Here is a 23,442-nt window from a genome sequence, read left to right on the forward strand (position 1 = left end):
ATCTCGTTGCTTGTCTCTTCTCACAAACATGGCGGACTACCGAGAAGCGCCCTTGGCCACTCGGCCAAAAACGTTGGACCCAGCTGAATATTTCAACCTTTCGCTGAACCAGAGACGTGCCGAGGAGGAGAGGGCTGGTTTAAGGGCTCAGCTGAAGAGACAATATCAGATGCAGCTAAACAACCCCCACAGAAAAGAGCTTATTGTAAGTACAGAGTGAGCTAACATGTTAACGCTAGCTAGCTTGCTAATGTCAGACCCACAGTTCACCAGTGTAATGCTAACGTTTGGTAGCCAGCAAGCATTCGCTAGCCAGACTGAAAACCCGACCCGACAGGTTAATGTGCCTGCATTCGGCATTTGAGCTATTCAGCAAATGCTGTCTTATGTATATCTACGTAACTAGCTAGCTTGCTAATTTATAATCCAACAACAGGCAACATCACAGGACGTTTTTGAGAGTAAGCGAGCTAACGTTGGGCAAGCTGGTTTTATGATGCCTGGCGTTAGCTACTTTAGTTGATGTGACCTTGATGTTAGAATTTCATAGTCATTTTGCTATTTAAACAAATTTGGGTTGCATTCAGTAACATGCATTCTGGGGCGACATGACTGTTTGTGCATTCAACTGTTTCTGCCCTGCGTAGTAGTTGACTGCAATAAGACTGGCATCAACTCTCAAAGAATGGCCATCATTAATGACATCAACTTTTATTTGTCACATGTGCCGAATACAACTGTTGTAGACCTTACCGAGAAATGCTTACTTGCATGCTGCTTCTTTTGTGTTTACAGGAAGACCCTGCCTTGACACGCTGGGTGTACGCACGCACCAACCCCTACAACCACTTCAGAGCCACCAAGAAGACGTCGCTGCTAGGTGGGCTCTTCGGAGTGGTGCCCCTCTTCGTCCTGTACTACGTACTGAAGACTGACAGGGTATGGATGAGATGACACAACCCCTTATCCTGCTAATTTCCTGACATTAGGGGTCTATTCGAAATCCACCCTAGCCTCTATACTAAGGCACTTTATTTAGATATGAAGGGATTGAATAGATTTGAGCAATATGGTGGACGTTCCTCCCATCAGAGGGCTTGATATTGCCATATTGATCATACTGAAATAGTACTTTGCCTTGGGTTGGGGGTTGATTTGCAACTGTTATGTAGTGTGCTGAAAATTGATCAAACATGTAGATCTATCTTTAGTTTCTTACAAAAAAGTTTGGGAGAAACCTTAAAAAGGTTATTGTCAGATAAAGCTTCAAAGCAGATTCGCTCCCCATAATGCAAAAATGATCACTTCACCATGTCGATGAGCTAAGATGAATGAACAGAGGGATTTAATACTGTCTCGAGAGGTCTCGTACATCACTGCCGTATTAGGCTATATTTGTGTCTGTTAAATAGATGACTAGTGGGCACAGTCTGATGGCCCTGTTTGAATGTAGTAGGCCTACCTAACTATAGTCAGGAGGAAGAATATGTGCTGCTCATGTCTAAGTTCAACTTATACTCTGCAACCATTCTCTGTAGTGTCTGTGACATTTTAGTCTACATGGCACCCCTTCTTCCTCCATTGTTATTGAGATCCTCTCCCTGAATCTGTGCCTGAATCAGAGAGATGTCACAGAGACCTTGGTACTGAGTGTGCCATTGTCACACTGTGCTGTAATTCCTCTGCCATTTTTCCACTGAGAGGAAGAAAAACGACCCTGTATTTATTCATGAGACATTCATTCATATTCTAAGCAGTGGAGGATGAGTAGGTTGCTTAGGTGATGATGCCATCTCTCTGTTGCCATGGGGACCTCACTAACCCCCCTCTGTCTCCAGGACAAGAAGGAGGAGCAGATCAAAGCTGGGACCTACGATCGCAAGTTCAAGCTCGCCTACTGAGTTTGCTCATCACGGACCTCCAATGTAAAGTGTTGTAGAGATAATGTCAGTGTGTATCTATTATTGGTAACTGAATAAAACTTCCGTTATTGTTGAAAACAAAATGAGTGTCTGCCTGTCATTACAAACATCGAAGGGCTAAGAATGACATGAGCAGCAAAGTAATGAAAACACGCTAATATAACTTCCACGGTATTTATTCATTCATTTCTGTCAGTACAATTTTTTATCAATGAACTGGTCAAAGAAACGAGCATAGAACAAATTAACCAAGCACTCAATATTACGCTGTGAGTGATATCTAAGGGATAATCAACAAGAGGCTATTCGTTCTAAGGAAAAGGAATGAACGATGTTGGTGTGTTCCACGGCGCAATAGCGGAGTGACACTAACCTTCCACGTAGTTGCATTATTTTCCAGTTGGAACATCCACTGAAGTAGGTAGCAAGTTTACTAGATAGCTACATTTTTTATTTATTTATTTATTTAACCTTTATTTAACCAGGTAGGCAAATTGAGAACACGTTCTCATTTACAATTGCGACCTGGCCAAGATAAAGCAAAGCAGTTCGACACATACAACAACACATAGTTACACATGGAGTAAAAACAAACATATAGTCAATAATACAGTGAAAAAAATAAAAAAAATAAGTCTATATACAATGTGAGCAAGTGAGGTGAGATAAGGGAGGTGAAGGCAAACAGATATATGTATAAATAAATAAAAATATAAAAAGGCCATGGAGGCGAAGTGAGTACAACACAGCAAGTAAAATAAAAACTAAAAAAACACTGGAATGGTTGGTTTGCATTGGAAGAAAGTGCAAAGTAGAGACAGAAATAATGGGGTGCAAAGGAGCAAAATAAATTAATAAATAAATACAGTAGGTAAAGAGGTAGTTGCCTTGGTAACCAAACAGACTTGCTGGTTTAGCTAACCAAACCATCAGTACTAGCTCGCTATTATGAAAATCTAATTCAACAATGGCAATGTCTTCAATTCGACTTCTGCTTTCAAAAGCAGCTCATACATAGAACATGTAAGAATGAACTAGAACCATTGAATTCTACCATGTTGATTTACACTGCTACTGTGCTTTATAGGGAAATAATGCAAGCTCTAGAATGCTCTTCAAGCCAATCAAAAATGAGTATTCAACAATGCCATTGTATAAAATGTATTGAGCCACAGTGTAGTCGTGTTACATTAAATCCTAGATGATTTTCTGGTGATATAGGGGAAGTAATGACTGTTCTGCCTCTGCTCTACTGTTTGCTGGGCCTCCAGTTGGGGTTAAAGTGTTTGCGGAGTGGCTGTCAGTAGCTCTTGTCCAGCCTCTGACACGTCTCTAGGCCCCACTTAGTTACCGCCATGCTGAACGACTACTCAAACATGAAGGTCTGAGAAGAAGAGGGATGTTACTTGATGTCCCACTATGTACAGCTGTTTGAGAATTGTGATCACATCGTGTGTGTTACCATGGACCCCAGGCCACCCTCTCTGGTTTGAGGGGAGTGATGCTGTTCTTCTCGAAGCAGTCTCCGTCAGGACCGTGAGGGGTCATCATGCTGGAAGCCCTCCTTGGCCTCAGTGGCTCTTAATCAGCCCCATGAACTCACTCATACAGTTCCCTGGAACACAGACAGGGGGTGCTCTGACATAACACAAACACTACTACAAAACACACAAAGAGACCAGTGACAGGGGAAAGGTGGGCATGCTAGAACAGACAAAGGTGTCAGTAACAGAACTAAAGACAAGCATAATAAGTAGCTATTTGAGTTATTTTTTCTGAGGGTAAGTGTGTTTATTATACTGTGGTAGTAGGGGGGTCTGAAGGTGTGGTCAGCCACTCCCCAGCACGGGGGGAAGATGACAAAGTCAGCGATGGTAACTCCTGGACGAGTGGACTTGGCCGTCAACACCGTGAAGATGGAAGGATCCTGGTGCAGAGATGGAGGAGAGGAAGGATAAGTGTGTGTGCGCGTGCGTATGCACGTTTGTGGGAAGATCTCAATTCCATACTCCTGGCATCCTCTCCTCGTCACCTTCTCAAAACCCATTGGAGGAGAACGTCAGAGGGGAGGGACCTCTGACTTTCTGCCTGTGTGTCAGGTTCTCACCGCATGATCAAAGGCCACACAATTGATTACCATGAAGTTCTCCAGGTTGTATTTGTTCGGTGTATAGTTCCCATGCCACGCCACCACGTTAAAGGGAGAGAAATCCTACAAACACACAAGAAGAAACAGAATAATAAACAAATGTATAGCAGGGACCGCGGCAGCACCGCTTGGTCTACCGCACCTTTGAACTTGAGATATAGCCTTACCTCAAGCCAATGTTCATTTTAGGCAAGAGGGCCCTTGATATTCAGAATTGAAAAAACAGCTGTAAAAGCTGCATGAAAAAAAGAAAAAAAGAACTCAGGGGGAGGATAAGGGCTGATTTAAAACACAATGTACCTCTTTTCATTCTCTGCTCTTTTTTTTATTTACCCCGTTCTTTGTGATCCTCAGCTCCAGCAGGTATTATGCCGTAATTGGCTTCACAATCAAACTTTCCCAAACTTTCAGCGCCCGCGGCTCGGAGAGAGGGGGGAGAGGGAGACGGTGTAAAGATATTTCTTCATCTTGATTGTTAAAACCAGAGCAATTTTATATAGCAGTGCTGTTCTGATAATGTCACTGTGAAAGAGACATTCAATGGTACCTCTAAAATCAATATAATTCATTACAGCTCAAGCTGTCTTCAGGGCTGACCCATGTACCTTGTCATATGTGTGCAAGCGCAAGCACACACACATTCTCACACACATATATTCCTCCTACTCCCACAGACATACACCATAAAACACACACTAGCACACTTGCATACAGTACAAACACACACACACACACACACACACACACACACACACACACACACACACACACACACACACACACACACACACACACACACACACACACACACACACACACACACACACACACACACACACACACACAGTCACCATGCACCCAGGGGGTCTTAGAACCCCAAGGCAGGTAATCTCTTGGGCATTACAGTTCCTGTGATAACTCTGGCAGACTCGATTAAAAACGTAGCACAAGAAAACACACACACAGACACACACAAAACAAAAACATATTGGCCCAGTCAAGCAAATAATAAGTTAATTTGAGCAATTTCATCTCTCTGCAGGAGGACCAAACAGCAGGATGAGACACAGCAGAGATGGAACCTGCCCCACCCACTCCACTTCCAATCTGTGTGTGACACACACACACTCCCTTCAGTCTCAGGTTAGGTGGGGAGAAAGAACAAGCCCCAACACCTGGTCCGAACCCAGAGAGGGAGACGGAGAGAAAGAGAGGGTTGGATGGAGAGAGGTAGAGAGAGGTTAACGAAAGAAAGAAGGGTCCGGTGTATATACCATGCAAATATTCCCTCTAACACAGGTGTTTCTACAGTTACCTCCCTCACACACACATACACACACACATCCTTTCGCCCTGTCTCCTTAAAATCCCCTACTGTCAGACAAAATGAGTCGATCCAATTACCTGCTCGACAGGATGCGTTCAGAGCAGGGCGGGAAATCATTCCCCAGTGAAATATGCTGAAATTAGTGCTTAACTCAAGCAAGGTTTTCTCCCCTTCTGAAAGGACAGGCAGGTATCTGGCGGGAACTCCTGGACGAGCTAACTAATTATTAGTGATTAAGGCTGGTAAGGGAGACGAGACTGGAGCCTGCTGCTGAGAAGAACAGTCAGGCGTTTCACTTTAAATCATTGGGGATGGCAGTTCAATGTTAATGTGCAGCTAACTGCTAATAGAACCCAATAGCTGTTCAGTATTAACTCGCAGCTAACTACTAATAGAACCCAATAGCTGTTCAGTATTAACTCGCAGCTAACTACTAATAGAACCCAATAGCTGTTCAGTATTAACTCGCAGCTAACTGCTAATAGAACCCAATAGCTGTTCTGTATTAACTCGCAGCTAACTGCTAATAGAACCCAATATCTGTTCTGTATTAGCTCGCAGCTAACTGCTAATAGAACCCAATAGCTGTTCTGTATTAGCTCGCAGCTAATAGGCCTCACTTTAATAGTCTGTACAACTTTTGTCAGGGCCCGATTCAATCAGATCCACTTTAACCAACATCCGCATAGCTGATGTTTGCATGGTGTCAATGGTGAAACTGTGTTAGAGCTGTCAAATCCACAAGCAGCTCCAGGTATTATGCCTAAAGCAGACGTTGCCATTGGCTGTCGCATTAAGAGAAATCCCATGCAGCCTTGTTTACAAGTTGTAACACTGGAATGTGAGATGTAATCTACACCTGACTGATAGAAATCCTCATTATTTCTATATAGCCTACACATTCTTGTTCTGAACTTCTAATGCGAGTGGGGTGGGCGTGGCTTCATGGTAATGATCACAAGAGCAGCTGCTCTGTTTCTTCCGCCTAATCTCGCACTCTAATTCTCGCCATTGTCTCACTTTCCAAACCCTGTCCATCTAATTTCTCTCTCTCTTTCTCTCTCTCTCTACCTCTACCTAGTTAGGGTCAGGTTCCACTTCATCCCACTTCTCTGTTAGGCTCCCACAGTGCATTGCGGTGTACAGCTTGTGACGGACAAACGTCAGGATACGGTAGAACCAACTGGGAAACAAGGAAATGGAATTAGGAAAGAGAGAGATAATGTCTGTGTATGTGCATGATTAAGTGTATGAATAAAGTCATGTTTATTACATTTTTAAATTTTTGTCATTTAGCAGAAGCACTTATACAGAGCTATTTTCAGGGGCAATTAAGGTTAAGTGCCTTGCTCAAGGGCACATGGATATATTTTTTTCACCTAGTTGACTCAGGGATTCAAACTAGCGACCTTTCGGTTACTGGCAGGGTTGGGGAGTAGCTGATTACATGTACAAAAAAAACTATAAATGTAATCAGTTACGTTACTAGCAAACATTTTGTAATTAGATTATTGGATTACATTATGACATCTTTCTGTTTTTCCAATGGCATTCAATTCATTATTTAAAAAAGGCGCAAGTTTAAATTTGTTCAGTGACCGCTATGATGACAAACCAAATGCCTTTGCTGGATAGTTTTTTTGTCTTATTCTAATGCCTCTTAAGAGGAAAGTAATCAAAAAGTAACTGAAAGTAATCAGATTACGTTACTGAGTTTGGGTAATCCAAAAGTTACGTTACTGATTACAATTTTGGACAGGTAACTAGTAACTGTAACGGATTACATTTAGAAAGTAAACTACCCAACCCTGGTTACTAGCCCAACGCTCTTAACTGCTAGGCTACCTACTGCCCTATACCTAGTGTTAGCATGCGCCCTTTGTCCACGTTCTGATTGTGCCAACATTTTTAGACAGGTGTCGATGACTAAAAGACACATTATGATCTGATTGTCCTGACCACCTCCATAGGTAGCCAGGCACGCATTGTGTCTGGATATCAATCAGATATAAACAGATCTGGATGATCAAACTATTTAAATCCTCATTATACTGGCCTCTAAAATTGACATGCAGTACCATTGACTTATGGCATCAATAATTGTCTTAAAATAAATACATTCCGAATATCTGTTAAATAATTTGCATACAAGGAGGCACCAGCTAATATGGTCTCATGCTGACACAGTGGATGGATGAGACATATTTTAATACAATGTGTAGACATGACAAACCTTGATCAGATAGGCTGTATCAAAATACCAATTAGTAGCAAAAGATCAGAATTGGGCTGCCTGTGTAAACGAAGCCATAGTGATTAGATCTTATTGATCAGATCATGAAACTCACATATTAGCCCCAGGTGTAAACGAGACTTCTGTGTAGGCCTATGTATTACTCCATTATTTATTAAATCTGAGCGATGAAGGAGAAGTTTCTGTCAATCACTATGATATACCTCCTCTTATTGGTTGGCTGTGGGTAGGTGAAAGTGTAGCCGGAGAGTTGTTCAGTGTAGAGACCGTAGGGACACACCTGAGGGTTGTTCTGCTGAGACAACAGAGCTGGGTTTAACATCCTAGAGGGGAGTAAGTACACTGGTGTACCGGACACCCCCGCAGCCCTCTGCTTATGAGCTCTAGGGGCCCATGCGCCTGTCATCAATGTCTATTATTTTTGTTATTTAATTAATTATTTTGACAGTAACCCCTCCAAAAAGTAATTCATAAACCTTTTTACTTCCACAGGAAACTAAGTATTTGTTTCTTGGGGCGCAACTTTCACTGGGGACGGGGGGACATGACCCCCCCACATTCTAAAATTGTGTTTTTGTACCCCCTCTCCCCCAGTTTTATTATTGCACTGTGATACAAAATGAGCCACTGGTGTGCTTTAGGACCATGCAGATGCCTCAGAGCGGTTGGGTATGCTATTTTCCGGTTTTAGACGGCTGGATTTAGAACTGCATGGACATCACAGAGCATGTGGACAGGCTAGCCGTGTGAAGGGAAAGCTTCTGACATGCTGGTGTATAGGACCAGCACGGGAGAGATGAACAGAGGCAGCTGCTGTCTGTTGCGCATTTTCTCAGAGACGTAAAAGCAAGCAGGGCAGAAAATGGCTACCTTTTAGTTGACTGATCTAGCTGGCAAGTTAACTGCTGTTTGATATAAAAACAATGTATTTATTCCCAGCACTGAGCTAGTATTGTAACTGACATGTTACGTTAGCTAATGTTTCATCGCCTCTCCACTGAAGTGAATTAACTTCTAGCTGCTAGTTTAGTTAGCTAGCTAGTAGCTACCACAGCCAGTTCAGCTCTAGCTAGCCTCTAGCTATCTGTCAGGTAGCAGTATCTAACAACTCTTGTGTGTATGGAAATGTTTTGTAGCCTTTGTTTTGTCCTGTTTCAACAGAAGTAAATGTGATGATGTACCATTAGTTGGCTAACTGTAACTAGCTAGCTAGCTCACTAACGTTAGCTATTATTTTTGCTTCAATCACACTAGACCTGAATCAAACAATGAAACCAGTAGCCAAACGATTGAAGACTGATATTCTGACCTTTTTTCTGCGCAATGCGAGTTTTTATTAGTCAGTATAGCAATGTAACGTTGTTGATCTGTCAGTTTCCCTAGCGAATGTCCTACTTTTCACACTGACACAGTATAAACAGCTCTACAGGCTTCACTGTCATGGTGCACAGTCAATACACAACACTGTGCTCATCATGTCTCAGCAGGATCAGATGGTGACAGATTTCCCTGCAGGGTCAGACAGCCAGGGAAGACCAGTCTACGGCACTCAGGTGAATTTTGCAGTATATAATAACAATCAGTGAATGGATACAAAGTTCCATCTTGAGTTGATGACTAGACCTTCAGTAGCTACAGTCTGGGATCTGGGAATAATGGTCATTTCAATTATTGAACCATTGGTTCTATTCTTGGATAATATAATGTATACATGTACACCAAGGTAATTATTTGTCATGCCTCATCTGAGCATCAGGGTCTGGCAGCCAGATAACTTTAGCAGACACAACACTTTATTCTCTCTGTGCAGCAAACACAGGACAAGTAAGAAGCTTCAAAGATTGAAACTACTTTAAGGCAGTCTGACAAACATCTAAAGTTGATTTCCAAACAGTATCAAGGGTTGATAGAGGCTTTCCCCAATGACACAAAACATGTTGACGATGATGACAGGATACAGATTTGTTAGAATGTCCAGTCATGTACATATAATCTGATATAAATGACTGCAGTTTAAGACCATCCATAGAACGTTCTATATGCCAGTGAAACTGATTATCATGCACTGAGGAACTCAATTCTTCTGCTGGAGGTGTAAAACACAAAAGGGGACATATTTGCATATGTTATGGTCTTGTGAATGCTGTCTGAATTCTGGAAAAGAGTATGTTATTTTTATCTCAGCATGTCTACAGATTGTTCCTTCTCCCTAATTTTGTTTGCTTGGAAATGTTTATACTGGAGACTGTTCTCAGAAGAATCTGTGTAACCTAGCATTTATAGCGGCTAAGAAATGCAGGTTGGTTATCCTCCTACAGTGGATGGCAGAAATGTCAAGTTATGTATCACTAGATTTGATTTATTTCAAAATTAAGGGTATACTGTGCAACTTTCATAAAGTCTGGATGCCTTATATGGAATACGGTTTGACAAAGGAGTCTGTCTTGAAAACATGTCTACATCAGGGAGGATACCTATTTAGGCAATCCCTAGCTGCTGGGCAGCTCAGTCCTGGCCCTGGGGGTCTGCCATACTTGTCATGGATCCCTCCGGAACTTGCATTACTCACACCCGTCTCCTATTCCCATTGATTAGTACTTGTATGTATTGTGGCAAAGAAGGGGGTCGAGTGATAAATGGCAGATATGTGAGAGCAGAACTAATAAACGGGCTCTGCCCGATCACTAAAATGGCCACCCCGAACAGAAATACAGATCACAAAATGGCCGACTGCCAAAACTACAAGTCCCAGAAGCAAGGGGAACCCACAGAAGGTGGAGCCGACACACAGATAAAGGGTCAAGGAAAACCAGGAAGAGGAAGAGAGGGGTGGAAGGATCTATGAACCGTAGAGAAAGAGACAATAGATATTGGCTGGATTTAGCGTGTATGAGCTGGACTGTTTTGGACTTACCTGTTGGCGTTTGGACCTGGACGTGCCGAGAACCCGATTCGTGTACCGAACCCTGCTATCCTTGACCTTGCCTACGACCTGAGTGGACCATGACGGAGAAACAAACGCATAGGTACTGTCCTGTTCGAAAGAACTCTCATTCTGGGGTAATTTGGTGACAGTTTCCCACTTAATTTGTGACAAACGCTTATAACCTTGAAGAGGTTTGCCACACGTGGTGGAGAATGTGGGCATATGGACTAACCATTCCGCTGGTTAGGTAAAAAGAAAAAAAAAGAAAAAAAATCAGTTAGCACTCCAAAGGGGAGTCAGGTTTTTTTTTGTGGCTTTGTTTGGTTAGGACAGTTTCTCAGGAAAATGAGTATGGAGGGAGCCATACAAGCCCTGTTACAAGCGGCGGCTACCCAACAAGAGGCAACTAGAGCTCAACAAATAGCTCATCAGGATGCAATGCGAATGTACCAGGACACGTTACAGGTCCAGCACCGCACCAACCAGCTGCTCAGAGAAGAGCAAGAGAGAAACACCCAGGAGTTAAGAGAAGGCCTAAAGGGGCTAGCGGACCAAATTGGGGCTCAATTACCAGCTGCAAATACCCAGAGGCGGGCCAATCATTTTCTTCAAAAAATGACAGCACAGGATGATGTGGAAGCATATCTTACCACCTTCGAAAGGACTGCAGAGAGGGAGAAGTGGCCGAAAGAAGAATGGGCAGGGCTTCTGGCACCATACCTGGCAGGGGACGCTCAAAAAGCGTATTTCGACCTGGAGTTGACAGATGCACAGGAACAGATCTATCACATAAACCTGTTAAAAGCATGGAGAGAGAGAGAAACACTAATGGTCACATACCCTACACACACTCAGGGGGCAGCCGAAGTAAATATTTCACCTACTCTGTCCCCAGCACAAGTACAGGAAGTAAAGACCCTGATCCAGAAAAACAGAGATGTGTTTTCAGAGGTACCCGGCCGAACTGAGGTTACGGCTCACGATATCGTTTCCCTACCAGGGAGAAAAGTGAGCATGAGGCCATATCGGGTACCCGAGGCTCGACAGGCCGCGATTAGAGCAGAGACAGAGAAAATGTTGACAGCTGGAGTGATCGAGGAGTCACATAGTGAGTGGTCTAGCCCAATTGTGATGGTCTCCAAGCCCGATGGGTCTTTGCGGTTCTGTAACGACTTTCGGAAGGTAAATGAAATCTCCAAGTTTGATGCCTACCCCATGCCCCGAGTAGACGAACTACTGGAGAAAGTTGGTAAAGCTCGGTACATTACGACCCTGGACCTGACAAAAGGGTACTGGCAAATTCCTCTGACCCCCAGGGCCAAAGAAAAGACAGCCTTTGCAACCCCTGACGGTTTGTTTCAATACACCGTCATGCCATTCGGCTTACACGGGGCCCCAGCCACCTTTCAACGGCTCATGAACAAGGTCCTAAAACCGCACCAGGCATACGCCGCAGCTTATTTAGATGACGTGGGAATCTACAGCCCTGATTGGGAATCCCACTTACCCCGGGTACAGGCGGTGTTAGACGCCCTTAGAAAGGCAGGGCTCACGGCGAACCCTGCCAAGTGTTATGTGGGGTTAGGGGAAACAGAGTATCTGGGATACACCGTGGGAAGAGGGTTAATCAAACCCCAACAGAAGAAGGTGGAGGCAATTAGAGAATGGCCGAAACCAGTAAATAAGAAGCAAGTTCGAGCGTTCCTAGGGCTGACTGGTTACTACCGGAAGTTCATCCCAAGTTATGCCACAGTGGCCGCCCCACTCACCGACATGACTAGAGCCAGAGGGCCAAACATGGTCAAATGGGATGAAAGGGCCACCAAAGCATTTAGGACATTACAGGAGGCTCTCTGCTGTAATCCAGTGCTGGTGGTACCAGACTTTGAGAAAGAGTTTGTGGTTCAGACGGATGCCTCAGAGGTCGGCTTGGGAGCAGTGCTATCCCAAGAGGTAGAAGGGGTGGAACACCCCATCCTGTTTTTAAGCAGGAAGCTGGAACCACGGGAAACCAACTACGCGGTCGTTGAGAAAGAGGCGCTGGCAGTAAAGTGGGCTCTAGAAAGCCTGAAATACTACCTGCTGGGCCGCCACTTCACCCTCATCAGTGACCATGCCCCACTCACCTGGATGCATAGGGCTAAAGAGAAGAACGCTCGGGTGATGCGGTGGTTTTTGAGTCTCCAACCGTTTCACTTTGACTTGAAACACAAAGCATGGAAGGAAATGGGAAATGTGGATGGGTTATCCCGCATGCACGCATATTTTGCTGCGGTAGCCCGACCTAGGGGGTCGGATCTAGGGGGGGAGATATGTGGCAAAGAAGGGGGTCGAGTGATAAATGGCAGATATGTGAGAGCAGAACTAATAAACGGGCTCTGCCCGATCACTAAAATGGCCACCCCGAACAGAAATACAGATCACAAAATGGCCGACTGCCAAAACTACAAGTCCCAGAAGCAAGGGGAACCCACAGAAGGTGGAGCCGACACACAGATAAAGGGTCAAGGAAAACCAGGAAGAGGAAGAGAGGGGTGGAAGGATCTATGAACCGTACAGAAAGAGACAATAGATATTGGCTGGATTTACCGTGTATGAGCTGGACTGTTTTGGACTTACCTGTTGGCGTTTGGACTTGGACGTACCGAGAACCCGATTCGTGTACCGAACCCTGCTATCCTTGACCTTGCCTACGACCTGAGTGGACCATGACGGAGAAACAAACGCACAGGTACTGTCCTGTTCGAAAGAACTCTCATTCTGGGGTAATTTGGTGACAGTTTCCCACTTAATTTGTGACAAACGCTTATAACCTTGAAGAGGTTTGCCACAGTATGTTCCCTTTGGTTTCCATTGGGCTGTCGATTATTGTTACTATGTCTGTTGGTGCATGTAAGTACCTGTGCTCTGTGTTTTTGGCTTTCGTGCCATTGTGGATTGCACAGATGATTACGGTCTCGTCCTGTGTGTTAATCATTGTTCCAAAAACACCAGTCTCAAGATCAACAGTGAAGAGGCGACTCCGGGATACTGGCCTTCTAGGCAGAGTTCCTCTGTCTAGTGTCTGTGTTCTTTGCCCATCTTAATCTTTTCTTTTTATTGGCCAGTCTGATATATAGCTTTTTCTTTGCAACTCTGCCTAGAAGGCCAGCATCCCGGAGTCGCCTCTTCACTGTTGACGTTGAGACTGGTGTTTTGCTGGTACTATTTAATGAAGCTGCCAGTTGAGGACTTGTGGGGCATCTGTTTCTCAAACTAGACACTCCAATGTACTTGACCTCTTGCTCAGTTGTGTACTGGGGCCTCCCACTCCCCTTTCTATTCTGGTTAGAGCCAGTTTGCTCTGTTCTGTGAAGAGAGTAGCACACAGCGTTGTACGAGATCTTCAGTTTCTTGGCAATTTCTCGCATGGAATAGCCATAATTTCTCAGAACAAGAATAGACTGATGAGTTTCAGAAGAATATTCTTTTTTTCTGGACATTTTGAGCCTGTAATCGAACCCACAAATGCTGATGCTCCAGATACTCAACTAGTCCAAAAGCCAGTTTTATTGCTTCTTTAATCAGTACAACAGTTTTAAGCTGTGCCAACATAATTGCAAAAGGGTTTTCTAATGATCAATTAGCCTTTTAAAATGATAAACTTGGATTAGCTAACACAACGTGCCATTGGAACACAGGAGTGATGGTTGCTGATAATGGGCCTCTGTACGCTTAAGTAGATATTCTATTAAAAAATCAGCGGTTTCCAGCTACAATAGTAACTTACAACATTGACAATGTCTACACTGTATTTCTGATCAATTTGATGTTATTTTAATGGACAAGAAATTGGCTTTTCTGACAAAAACAAGGACATTTCTAAGTGACCCCAAACTTTTAAACGGTAGTGTATTTAATAATGATCTCTTACCTTGCTTGATGATTGTGGACATGGTTGCTTACTTTTTGTTCTAAATAGAGACAGCTAGAAGGGCCATGGGTCATATTAAATTGTGTATAAATGCAGGAAATTAGCTTTAGATGCCCCCCCCCCCAAAAAAAAAAATGCAGACCACCCCCAGGTTATGTCCCCCACACTTCTAAACCCCAAGTTGCGACCCTGTATAGACCTACTTTGTAAGTGGCTGTCTGGCTGACGCATTGGATTTGTTCTTAATTTTGGGGGGACGGGGTTCAGAGAAACTGCATTATGCCGGTGGTAAAGTGGGTGTTGCTGGATAACAGGTGAGGGGTATAGACTGGTTAGCTGACGCCATAAAAACAATGCCTGCACTTCAAAGGGACAGAAGTCTGTGTGTTGTTGTGATTCTGGATGGCCAGATAGCTAGCAACAATGTCAAGAAACTACCATATGTTGAATCGTAAGTGGCTCATTTCAGCTCATTGTATCTTGTTATTGAGGTGTTTTGACTGATGTCATGTGGTAATATGGCAAAAAAATCTCAAGCTTACCAACAACTCAAGCTTTCCATCCCTAAAGCCAAAACCTCATTTGGACGCCTTTCCTTCCAGTTCTCTGCTGCCTGCGACTGGAACGAATTGCAAAAATCTCTGAAGTTGGAGACTTTTATCTCCCTCAACAACTTTAAAAATCTGCTATCCGAGCAGCTAACCGATCGCTGCAGCTGTACATAGTCCATCTGTAAACTACCCACCCAATTTACCTACCTCACCCCCATACTGCTTTTATTTATTTACTTTTCTGCTCTTTTGCACACCAGTATCTCTTCTTGCACATGATCATCTGATGATTTATCACTCCAATGTTAATCTGCTAAATTGTAATTATTCGATTTATTGCCTACCTCATGCCTTTTGCACACATTGTATATAGATTCTCTTTTTCCTACCATGTTATTGACTTGTTTATTGTTTACTCCATGTGTAACTCTGTGTTGTTGTCTGTTCACACTGCTATGCTTTATCTTGGCCAGGTCGCAGTTGCAAATGAGAACTTGTTCTCAACTAGCCTACCTGGTTAAATAAAGGTGAAATAAAAAAATAAAATAAAAAAACTGTAACAATGTATATATTTGAGAGACAAATGTGTGTATATTTTCAATAAACATTGGAGTCTAAATATCATTTACATGTTGTCAACAATCTAAGCCAACCCCATCTGTTTTGCCCCATAGTTGTGCACGAGTCGGTTTTGTTGCTAAGCAACTAACCATCTATGGAATGTTACCTGACCTTCAGGTAAGGCTCCTGGACAGCAAGGGTCTTCAGATGAGAACTCATTACCAAATCCACTCAGGTACTGGAAGAGAGCAACATGTTAGGGGACAGACAGTTGGCTGGACAGTGATAGGCCTAGACTTTAAAACAGACATATTGGGTGATATTGTGACAGTATACCTGTGTTTTTGCTTTTGGTTTAACATTGATAAGAACTTTGATTGGCGTCAATGTTGAGTCGTGCTACTTGTGTCATCTGTTTGCATACTTGTCACACAATGCAAACATACATGACTACTCTGATAGGCATGCAACTCCACAGGACGAGCCCTCTTACTCTCTTTCTCTGCTACACTGGGAACGTGGTTCCCGTTCAAACCCCAAAATGGTGCTGAGTCATCGCGGGGTCTGCAAAAGCGCACGGGTCTGTTTCCAATAATGCGCGCACACACTTGAGTCTACATTTCTTGCGGAGTATGCTACTTTACTTTGTTGGGAGAAGAATGTCTAAAGTCTCAGTAAACAATACAGTGGTAATATAATAGATTATATAAATGTCAACTGACGTTAACTGATAAAAGACACACACTACCACTGTGTTTAGACTACAGAACTCTGCGTTCCACAAGCGACTTGGGCACAACATCTGAGCATCTGCTGAATCCAGCCCAATGATTGGGTAGAAGGAAACGCCCCTTCAGCGCACCGCTTGACAGCGAAAGTAGCCTATAGATCAGGGGTGTCAAACTCATTCCACGGAGGGCCTAGTGTCTGCAGGTTTTTGGTTTTTCCTTTCAATAAAGCCCTAGACAACCAGGTGTGGGGAGTTCCTAACTAATTAGTGATGTTAATTCATCAATCAAGTACAAGGGTGGAGCGAAAACCCGCAGACACTCGGCCCTCCGTGGAATGAGTTTGACACCTGTGCTATAGATGTATAGCCTACACACAGTTAAGTCTTACATATTGTAAGATTTCTGACATTTGTTGGTGTGCTGGATTGATAGCTCCATCACCCATAAAGTAAAACGTTCAAATGACATTGGAATAACAATTATTTTCTTTACTATATGTAAAATAATATATATATATATATAATATAATATAATATATATAATATATATATATATATAAAATGAAGAAAACAATTCATTATATATATATATATATAAAATGAAGAAAACAATTCATGAAAAATAACAGTCAATCTCCGCAATAATATATAACCTGAACATTGCGTAATCATAAATGGAGGTAATATTTACTGAAGTTGTGCCTCCTTACCTCGAGGCCAGCCATTGTGCTTACTTAGGAAACTGTCCAACTGAAGCAAATACGTTTTCAAGGTCCAACACCCTTTTTTAAACTGAACTATTTATCTCCAAACTTAACTAGGTTAGCTCCCTAACCTATCGGCCACACAACCCCAGCGTCCCGTGATAGAGTGAAGAAGAAAGGAGGGATGGATTTATGCTCTTTCACAATATGGCATCAATCAGGACCAGACTCGGTCCGTGACGTATATGGGGGGTTCTCTCTGAGAGAAGGGGTTAGATGTCCAAAGAAAAAAACAGAGAAAGGGGTGGAGAGACTGAGGCCAGGTTGCTTAAAAGTGTGCAAACAAGGACCAGTCATAGCCAATGCAAATAGAACCAACCCCAAACCACCTTTAAGATACAACATGGGTCCAATGGACATGAGACGTTTCACGGCTTCCTGTGTTCCAACCACATTGACGGTTATGGATGCACCTCGCGGATGGTGATGAACATAGAAATAGAATCCATATCTATGGAGATGCACACCAGCGCACTGAAACCAACGAGATGATGACCCCGGTAGGCCTACTTCACTAGCTGGCGAGGTTGGAAAAGACAATAGTGGCAATATCGTCTGGCCTGTTGAGCATGTGGTATATCAGCCTGGGTATAGGCCTATGAATCATTGAACTTGGTATAGCCTAATAATCAGGCATATAGGCCTATATAATTGTGGATCAAATCGAAATGGACAAGCAATCTGTGGGATAGAGATTTGGAAATGATTTATTATTTTTGATCTGCTTGATAGCCTATACACACTGGGCAAAAACTGGATGAATCAACGTTGTTTCCATGTCATTTAAACTAAATGAAATGTGATGACGTTGAATCAACGTAGAAAACGGATTGGATTTGCAAAAAGTCATCAACATCGGGAACTTGTACATTTTTTAACCTTTTGAACCTACAGTAAATCCAATGACATGGTGACATGTTGTGTTGAATTCACTTTAGTTAACAACTCAACCAAATGTAAATCAAAACTAGACATTGAAATGACGTCTGTGCCCAGCGGGTAGGCCTAGTCTAGGCCTATTTGTTTATTCAGAGTACATTGGATATTACATGTAAAAATGCAATCGAATTGTCATTTGAACAACATACAATATACATAACAAAATACGAAAAATATCTACATTATTCTAAATGTATTCAGTTAATTTTTTCGAAAGGAGAAGACCAAACTGGGCGCACCTAATCTCCCAGCAGTATCAAAAAGAATCATTTTCCCTTTCTCATTCTTACTCCCAATCCACTCTCCTGTCTATTTCTTTTCTTTTTGGGAGATGTCGGACTAGGGTAAATGATGGCAATTCTCATAGCGAGGCGCAAATAAACTCTGTGCGGCAGAAGTAACTGTTCTCCAGCGAGGCGTGCAGTTGCCGCGGGCGCCCCGCTGCGAAGCAGTTAGTTAGGGTGCCGCGTCTCATACGAGAAAGCCCAATTGCGGAAAATATCGCGACCCAGTCTGCGGAAATTGATCTCCTCCTTGGATGGAAAAACAGTGATTTTAATTTCGCCTCCGAGTTTGATGATAGAATTCTAGAGTATTTGTCACCTCTCCAGGTAGGCCTGTGTGTTTTAAGAGGGGCTGAAGGAGTGAAGAATGGAGGAAAGTAGCCTATTCCATCCAGATGGTTGTATCTATGCATGAGTGAGTGGGTAGTAAATGGTTTGTTATTAGAGGCCTGCTGGACTCAATGTCTTGATGGGAAAAGGCATCCATAGTTTAGCTCACCTGATACAAACCCAATCCACCCACCCTACACGAGGCCTTCACACAGTGCGTCAGATTATCTGGACCAGTCTGCATTTTGACACGGTTGAAACATAGACAAATATTTAATGACAAATATTTCTTGTTGTCTGTCACTTGTCTGTTATATGGCCTAAAAAATACAAAACTTGAACACAACAAAACAATCATCTTGAGAGAAGGCCTTGCCATAGGCTATACCAAAGACTGAATATCTCCTATCCCTCCTTTTCTCCTCTCCACTTCTCTCTCTCAACCTCTCTGAGTTGAGTCTCTCCTGCATTCTACACCACTAATGCTATGCAAATGTTTTAATATAAAGATAAAGACTGTTGCCATGCGTTACGCTCTCCTGGTTCATGCCCTCAGGTTTCCACGACGATAGTTCTAACACAAGAGCAATATTCGGGAGACATTAAACGGTGCCCTCTCTGACACACACACAAACACATATACACACTCTCTACACATGCCTTTTAGCACCCGCTCCCAGTTTCTAACACATCACAGTGTCACAGAATAGAAAATTACACTCTCCACCCACAGAGAAAATTGCTTTGGAATTGCTTGGTTATAAAGATGTGCTTTAAGAGGTAGAGAAAAAAGATAAGTAATACAAAAAAAACACAGCACACAAACATAATTACTTTAGCGCTCTGTGGACAATTCGTACTGCTGGTTAATCAGTGGATTTACCAATTAAATATCAGAAGATATTTGTGGAGTGTGTATGTGTTGTTGTTGTGTATGTGTTGTTGTTGTGTGTGTGTGTGTGTGTGTGTGTGTGTGAACGAGAGAGCAAGAGAAAAGAGGAAATGTTGAATTACTCATGAATACATTACTTATCCATCTCGCCAAGCTAAGCAGAAATGCAATCATCGCTGCTTAGAGGACTGTCTGGAAGGCTTCAGCTGATGGTCCCCTCATGAGGGCAAAGGTCAATCAGGGGTCACACTAGGTTAAAGGTCAAAGGTCAAAGATCTTCCTGAGTGATGAAAACAGTAGAGGAAGGAGCCTGGTGTCGCCTTAGTCTTGACGAGTCAAGCAGAGGAACTGGTGAAGAGGAAGGTAGAAGATGAGATGGAGGAAAGGAACTGAAAGAGAAGGTAAAGGGTATCATGAACTGTTATGGAGCGGGATGGAGATAGAGATGTAAAGAGATAAATGATTTCCCTGATAATGGTTTTGGCACTAAGTCTCCTACGAATGAACTATGATCAGACTTTAAAGGACAGTTAGGGAGGAAGGAAAGCCACAACAAACGACATACAGAGAGAAGTAGAACAGCGGAACAGGGATTAACAGAGGACACTTGAATTGAATGTTCAGTCCTATCTCTATCTCTCACTCTGTCTATCAGTGAGTCTGTTAAATCCCACCTTTCTTGACCCCTGGGTGACTCCCACAGGGACAGAGAGTGTGCAGTTATGACTTCCTTACTGTGGGGGGGACTGTGTGTGTGTGTGTGTGTGTGTGTGTGTGTGTGTGTGTGTGTGTGTGTGTGTGTGTGTGTGTGAGAGAGAGAGTGCGTGTGTGCGTGCGTGCATCTGTGTGTGCATTTCTTACTTCCTAACCGCGGGGTGTGTATGGGGCCAGGCGATGGGAGAGGAATAAATCCCAATAGAGATTGCAGGGCTACGCTGCCTCCCACTGGGCACCACCAGACCTGCAGGCCGGGATCCAAGAGCTGTTCTCCCACTAAATGGTTCAGAGGGGCTGCAGAGCCGACCGAACCACCACCCCACACACTGGGGCTGCCTACGACCTAATGATGATGCTACAGACACACACACACACACACACTTTGATACACACACAGATATACTCACACACAACACACAAGCACACCCAAACCCACAGAAAATGACTGACTCTCCTCAAGTCTTCATCCCACTTCATGCCACTCAAAACCTCTGACGCAAACGATACCAATACAATGCACTGCACTCTCTCTCACACACACACACACACACACACACACACACACACACACACACACACACACACACACACACACACACACACAAAAAAAGTTTTGCACACACACAAACACACACTTCCCTCTGACAGCCATGCACCCCTGACCACTCTATTTTCCATCAAAATGTAACAATATGATAACTGTCGAATGCTGAAAAGGAAGATGGGGAACGGGTGAAGAGAGAAAGAGAGGAGAAGAGTAATAGAATGACTGGCATCATGCCACATCGCTGGGCACAGTGTCTGACCACCCTCCACACACACACAGCCCAGACTGTGTCTTTACGTGTCCCACCCACTCCGGCCATTTTGTGGCGGCCCGGGGAGCTAATTCCATCTGAGATGAAGTGTCTGACAAGCCACTGGGTAGCTGCCGTGATCAGGATCCAAATCCAGCAACACTGAATGCCCCTCAGGAGGACATTGCGGCTCTACATGCTTCATTACCAGCTCACAAGGCTCACAAGGCTCACTGTGGTGGCCATTTTGTACCAACCGCAGAGTGTCTGCTACCCAGTTTCCCTCTGGAGGGTAATAAGATGCCTGAGGTTACTGAAGTAAATACATACATGTAAGAGTGATCCACTTAAATGTTTCCAACTTTATCTCGTTTATCATAATGGCAGCTTCAAAGACATCCTAGAACTATAGGCGATAATTTGACTCATGCTGCTACTAGGCTTCGTACGGTTGGAAATCAAGTCTCTTCAACATCAAGTTCACTCATCTGCCTGATATGCTACCAACCTCGGCCACAAGGTGCTAAAATCACCCAATTCAATCAGGTTCTGAGGGCCTTGAACCCATGACCGCACAGGAACACATCAAAACACCCGGGGCCCTTGTCCCCATGCAGCTCCAGCTACAAATCTGTCCCACCTCCAAAGCCCTCCAAACATCTTCAATCTGGTCTCAATGAGTTAAAGTAGAGGTTTTGTTTGGCCCTGGCCTCATCCATGGAAAGCGCACAAAAGTCTGAGGCTTTAGGTCAAGTATCAGTGGAAATCGCAGCAGTGGAAATGGCCCATTATTACCGAGTCTGACCACCTTGTTTACACCACACACTCTGCTCAATCCAGATTCAAAAGAACCTCAAATGTTTTATCTTTTGGCATCTGCAGTGCCAACTCTGAGAGACCGTTTAACTTGAATCAAAGCAGCTGAATACTGGGATAAATCTCCAAGGGTCTAGGCCTATTAACACATCTCCAAAATAGCCTATCAACTGATTAGCCATTTACTTATAAATGCATTTTTATCACATTATAATGCAGTTTATCCTATCACACCGATTGTTTCTATAATTTACATAAAACTGAGACAAGGTCAGATACCAGTGAGGTCCTTAATTTTTCCTAATCAACCATCATTTGCATCATGCCATCCACCACATTATTGCTGCTAACTGAATAAATGGACTTCTTCAGACTTGAGTGGGACAGGTACATTTTGATAAGCTCACAAGATAATTAATTTGCATACATTACTTTGATTATCTCATAAAGGGGGAGAGGTGATACTTCTGCACAATTTTTTGGAACTCTATTAACTGAACGGCTGCAATCAATAAAAGGGCAAATGCACACAAGTTCATGAGTTCTGTCACCTTCGAGCCACCCGTTTCGAGCTTGCCTAGTAGTGGAGACACAACGGTATCAGCAAACACCGTCGATGGACTTATAACAGCAAGTGGCTCGAGTGCCTTGATCCCTGCGATCAAAGCTGAGCGGAGAAAATGGGGCCGTCAGATTGCTGCAGTGAACGTGCCTGACCTATCTCGTGTTCATTTATAATTCCTTGGAATCGCGAAGGGCCCTGGGTAGACCCCGCAGACATCTTTCCTGGTCATCTGTAGAATGTAGGCTTAGAACGCCCTATAGAACATAGAACGAAACCATGCACACAACGAGGTCTACATGTGCTCCTTGGGCTTCTCAAAACAGTACCCCATAAATAGGCGACCACACATATCGCTGTAGATACGCTTGATGACCACAAAGTGTATTTTTTATTGTCATCATATTCTGTGATATTGGAGAATGGTTGTTTGCAACATATTTCATGAGCTTAACGTTGTATATGCATGGGCCAAAACACATTTGTAACATTTGTAACATAAAGGCCAGCATGCATGGGCACTTCTGCTAACAGGCTTTTCTTAAGCAGAGTGATGGGCCCTGAGTTTATTTTTACTTAATCATTGAGGAGAATGAAGCCTAATCTTGGGGTTGAAATATTTAAGTCATTAATTATTTTCCTTACATAAGGGACTAATTATCCAGTCAGTTGAGTGAAATTAGAGCCCTTTGTTTTTTATCAGACCACATTATGGTTGGAAATTACCGATGATGACTGCATGTGCCGACGACTTTGTTGTTCCGATCATCGCCTGTCATTCTGAACCTCTCGCTAACAAAGTCATTAAATTGACTCCCTCGCGCTTTCATTATGCGGGGCTGTTAATAACCGCTAATTAACGTTGCTTACATGCGCCTTTAAAAGCCCCAAGCCCCATCCGTATCTCTCTCTCTCTTTCTCTCCTCCTGCTAGCCTTCCCAGGCAGAGCAGCATCCAATTACTTAACAGCGAAAGAATGAAGACAAGACACCGGCAGTGGGGCCACGA

General features: G+C 43.4%; 1 protein-coding gene across 1 annotated transcript; it reads left to right on the plus strand.

Moving 5' to 3' along the window:
• On the plus strand, window positions 1-2,005 carry LOC129822957 (NADH dehydrogenase [ubiquinone] 1 beta subcomplex subunit 4-like). Its single transcript, XM_055881548.1, has 3 exons — window positions 1-205; window positions 796-939; window positions 1,839-2,005. The coding sequence occupies exons 1-3, from the start codon at window positions 29-31 to the stop codon at window positions 1,899-1,901; spliced, it is 384 nt and encodes a 127-aa protein (XP_055737523.1). The 5' UTR covers window positions 1-28; the 3' UTR covers window positions 1,902-2,005.
• The last annotated feature ends 21,437 nt before the right edge of the window (window positions 2,006-23,442 follow it).

The sequence above is a fragment of the Salvelinus fontinalis genome, chromosome 25 (assembly GCF_029448725.1).
Source record: "Salvelinus fontinalis isolate EN_2023a chromosome 25, ASM2944872v1, whole genome shotgun sequence".
Classification (NCBI taxonomy): Eukaryota; Metazoa; Chordata; class Actinopteri; order Salmoniformes; family Salmonidae; genus Salvelinus; species Salvelinus fontinalis.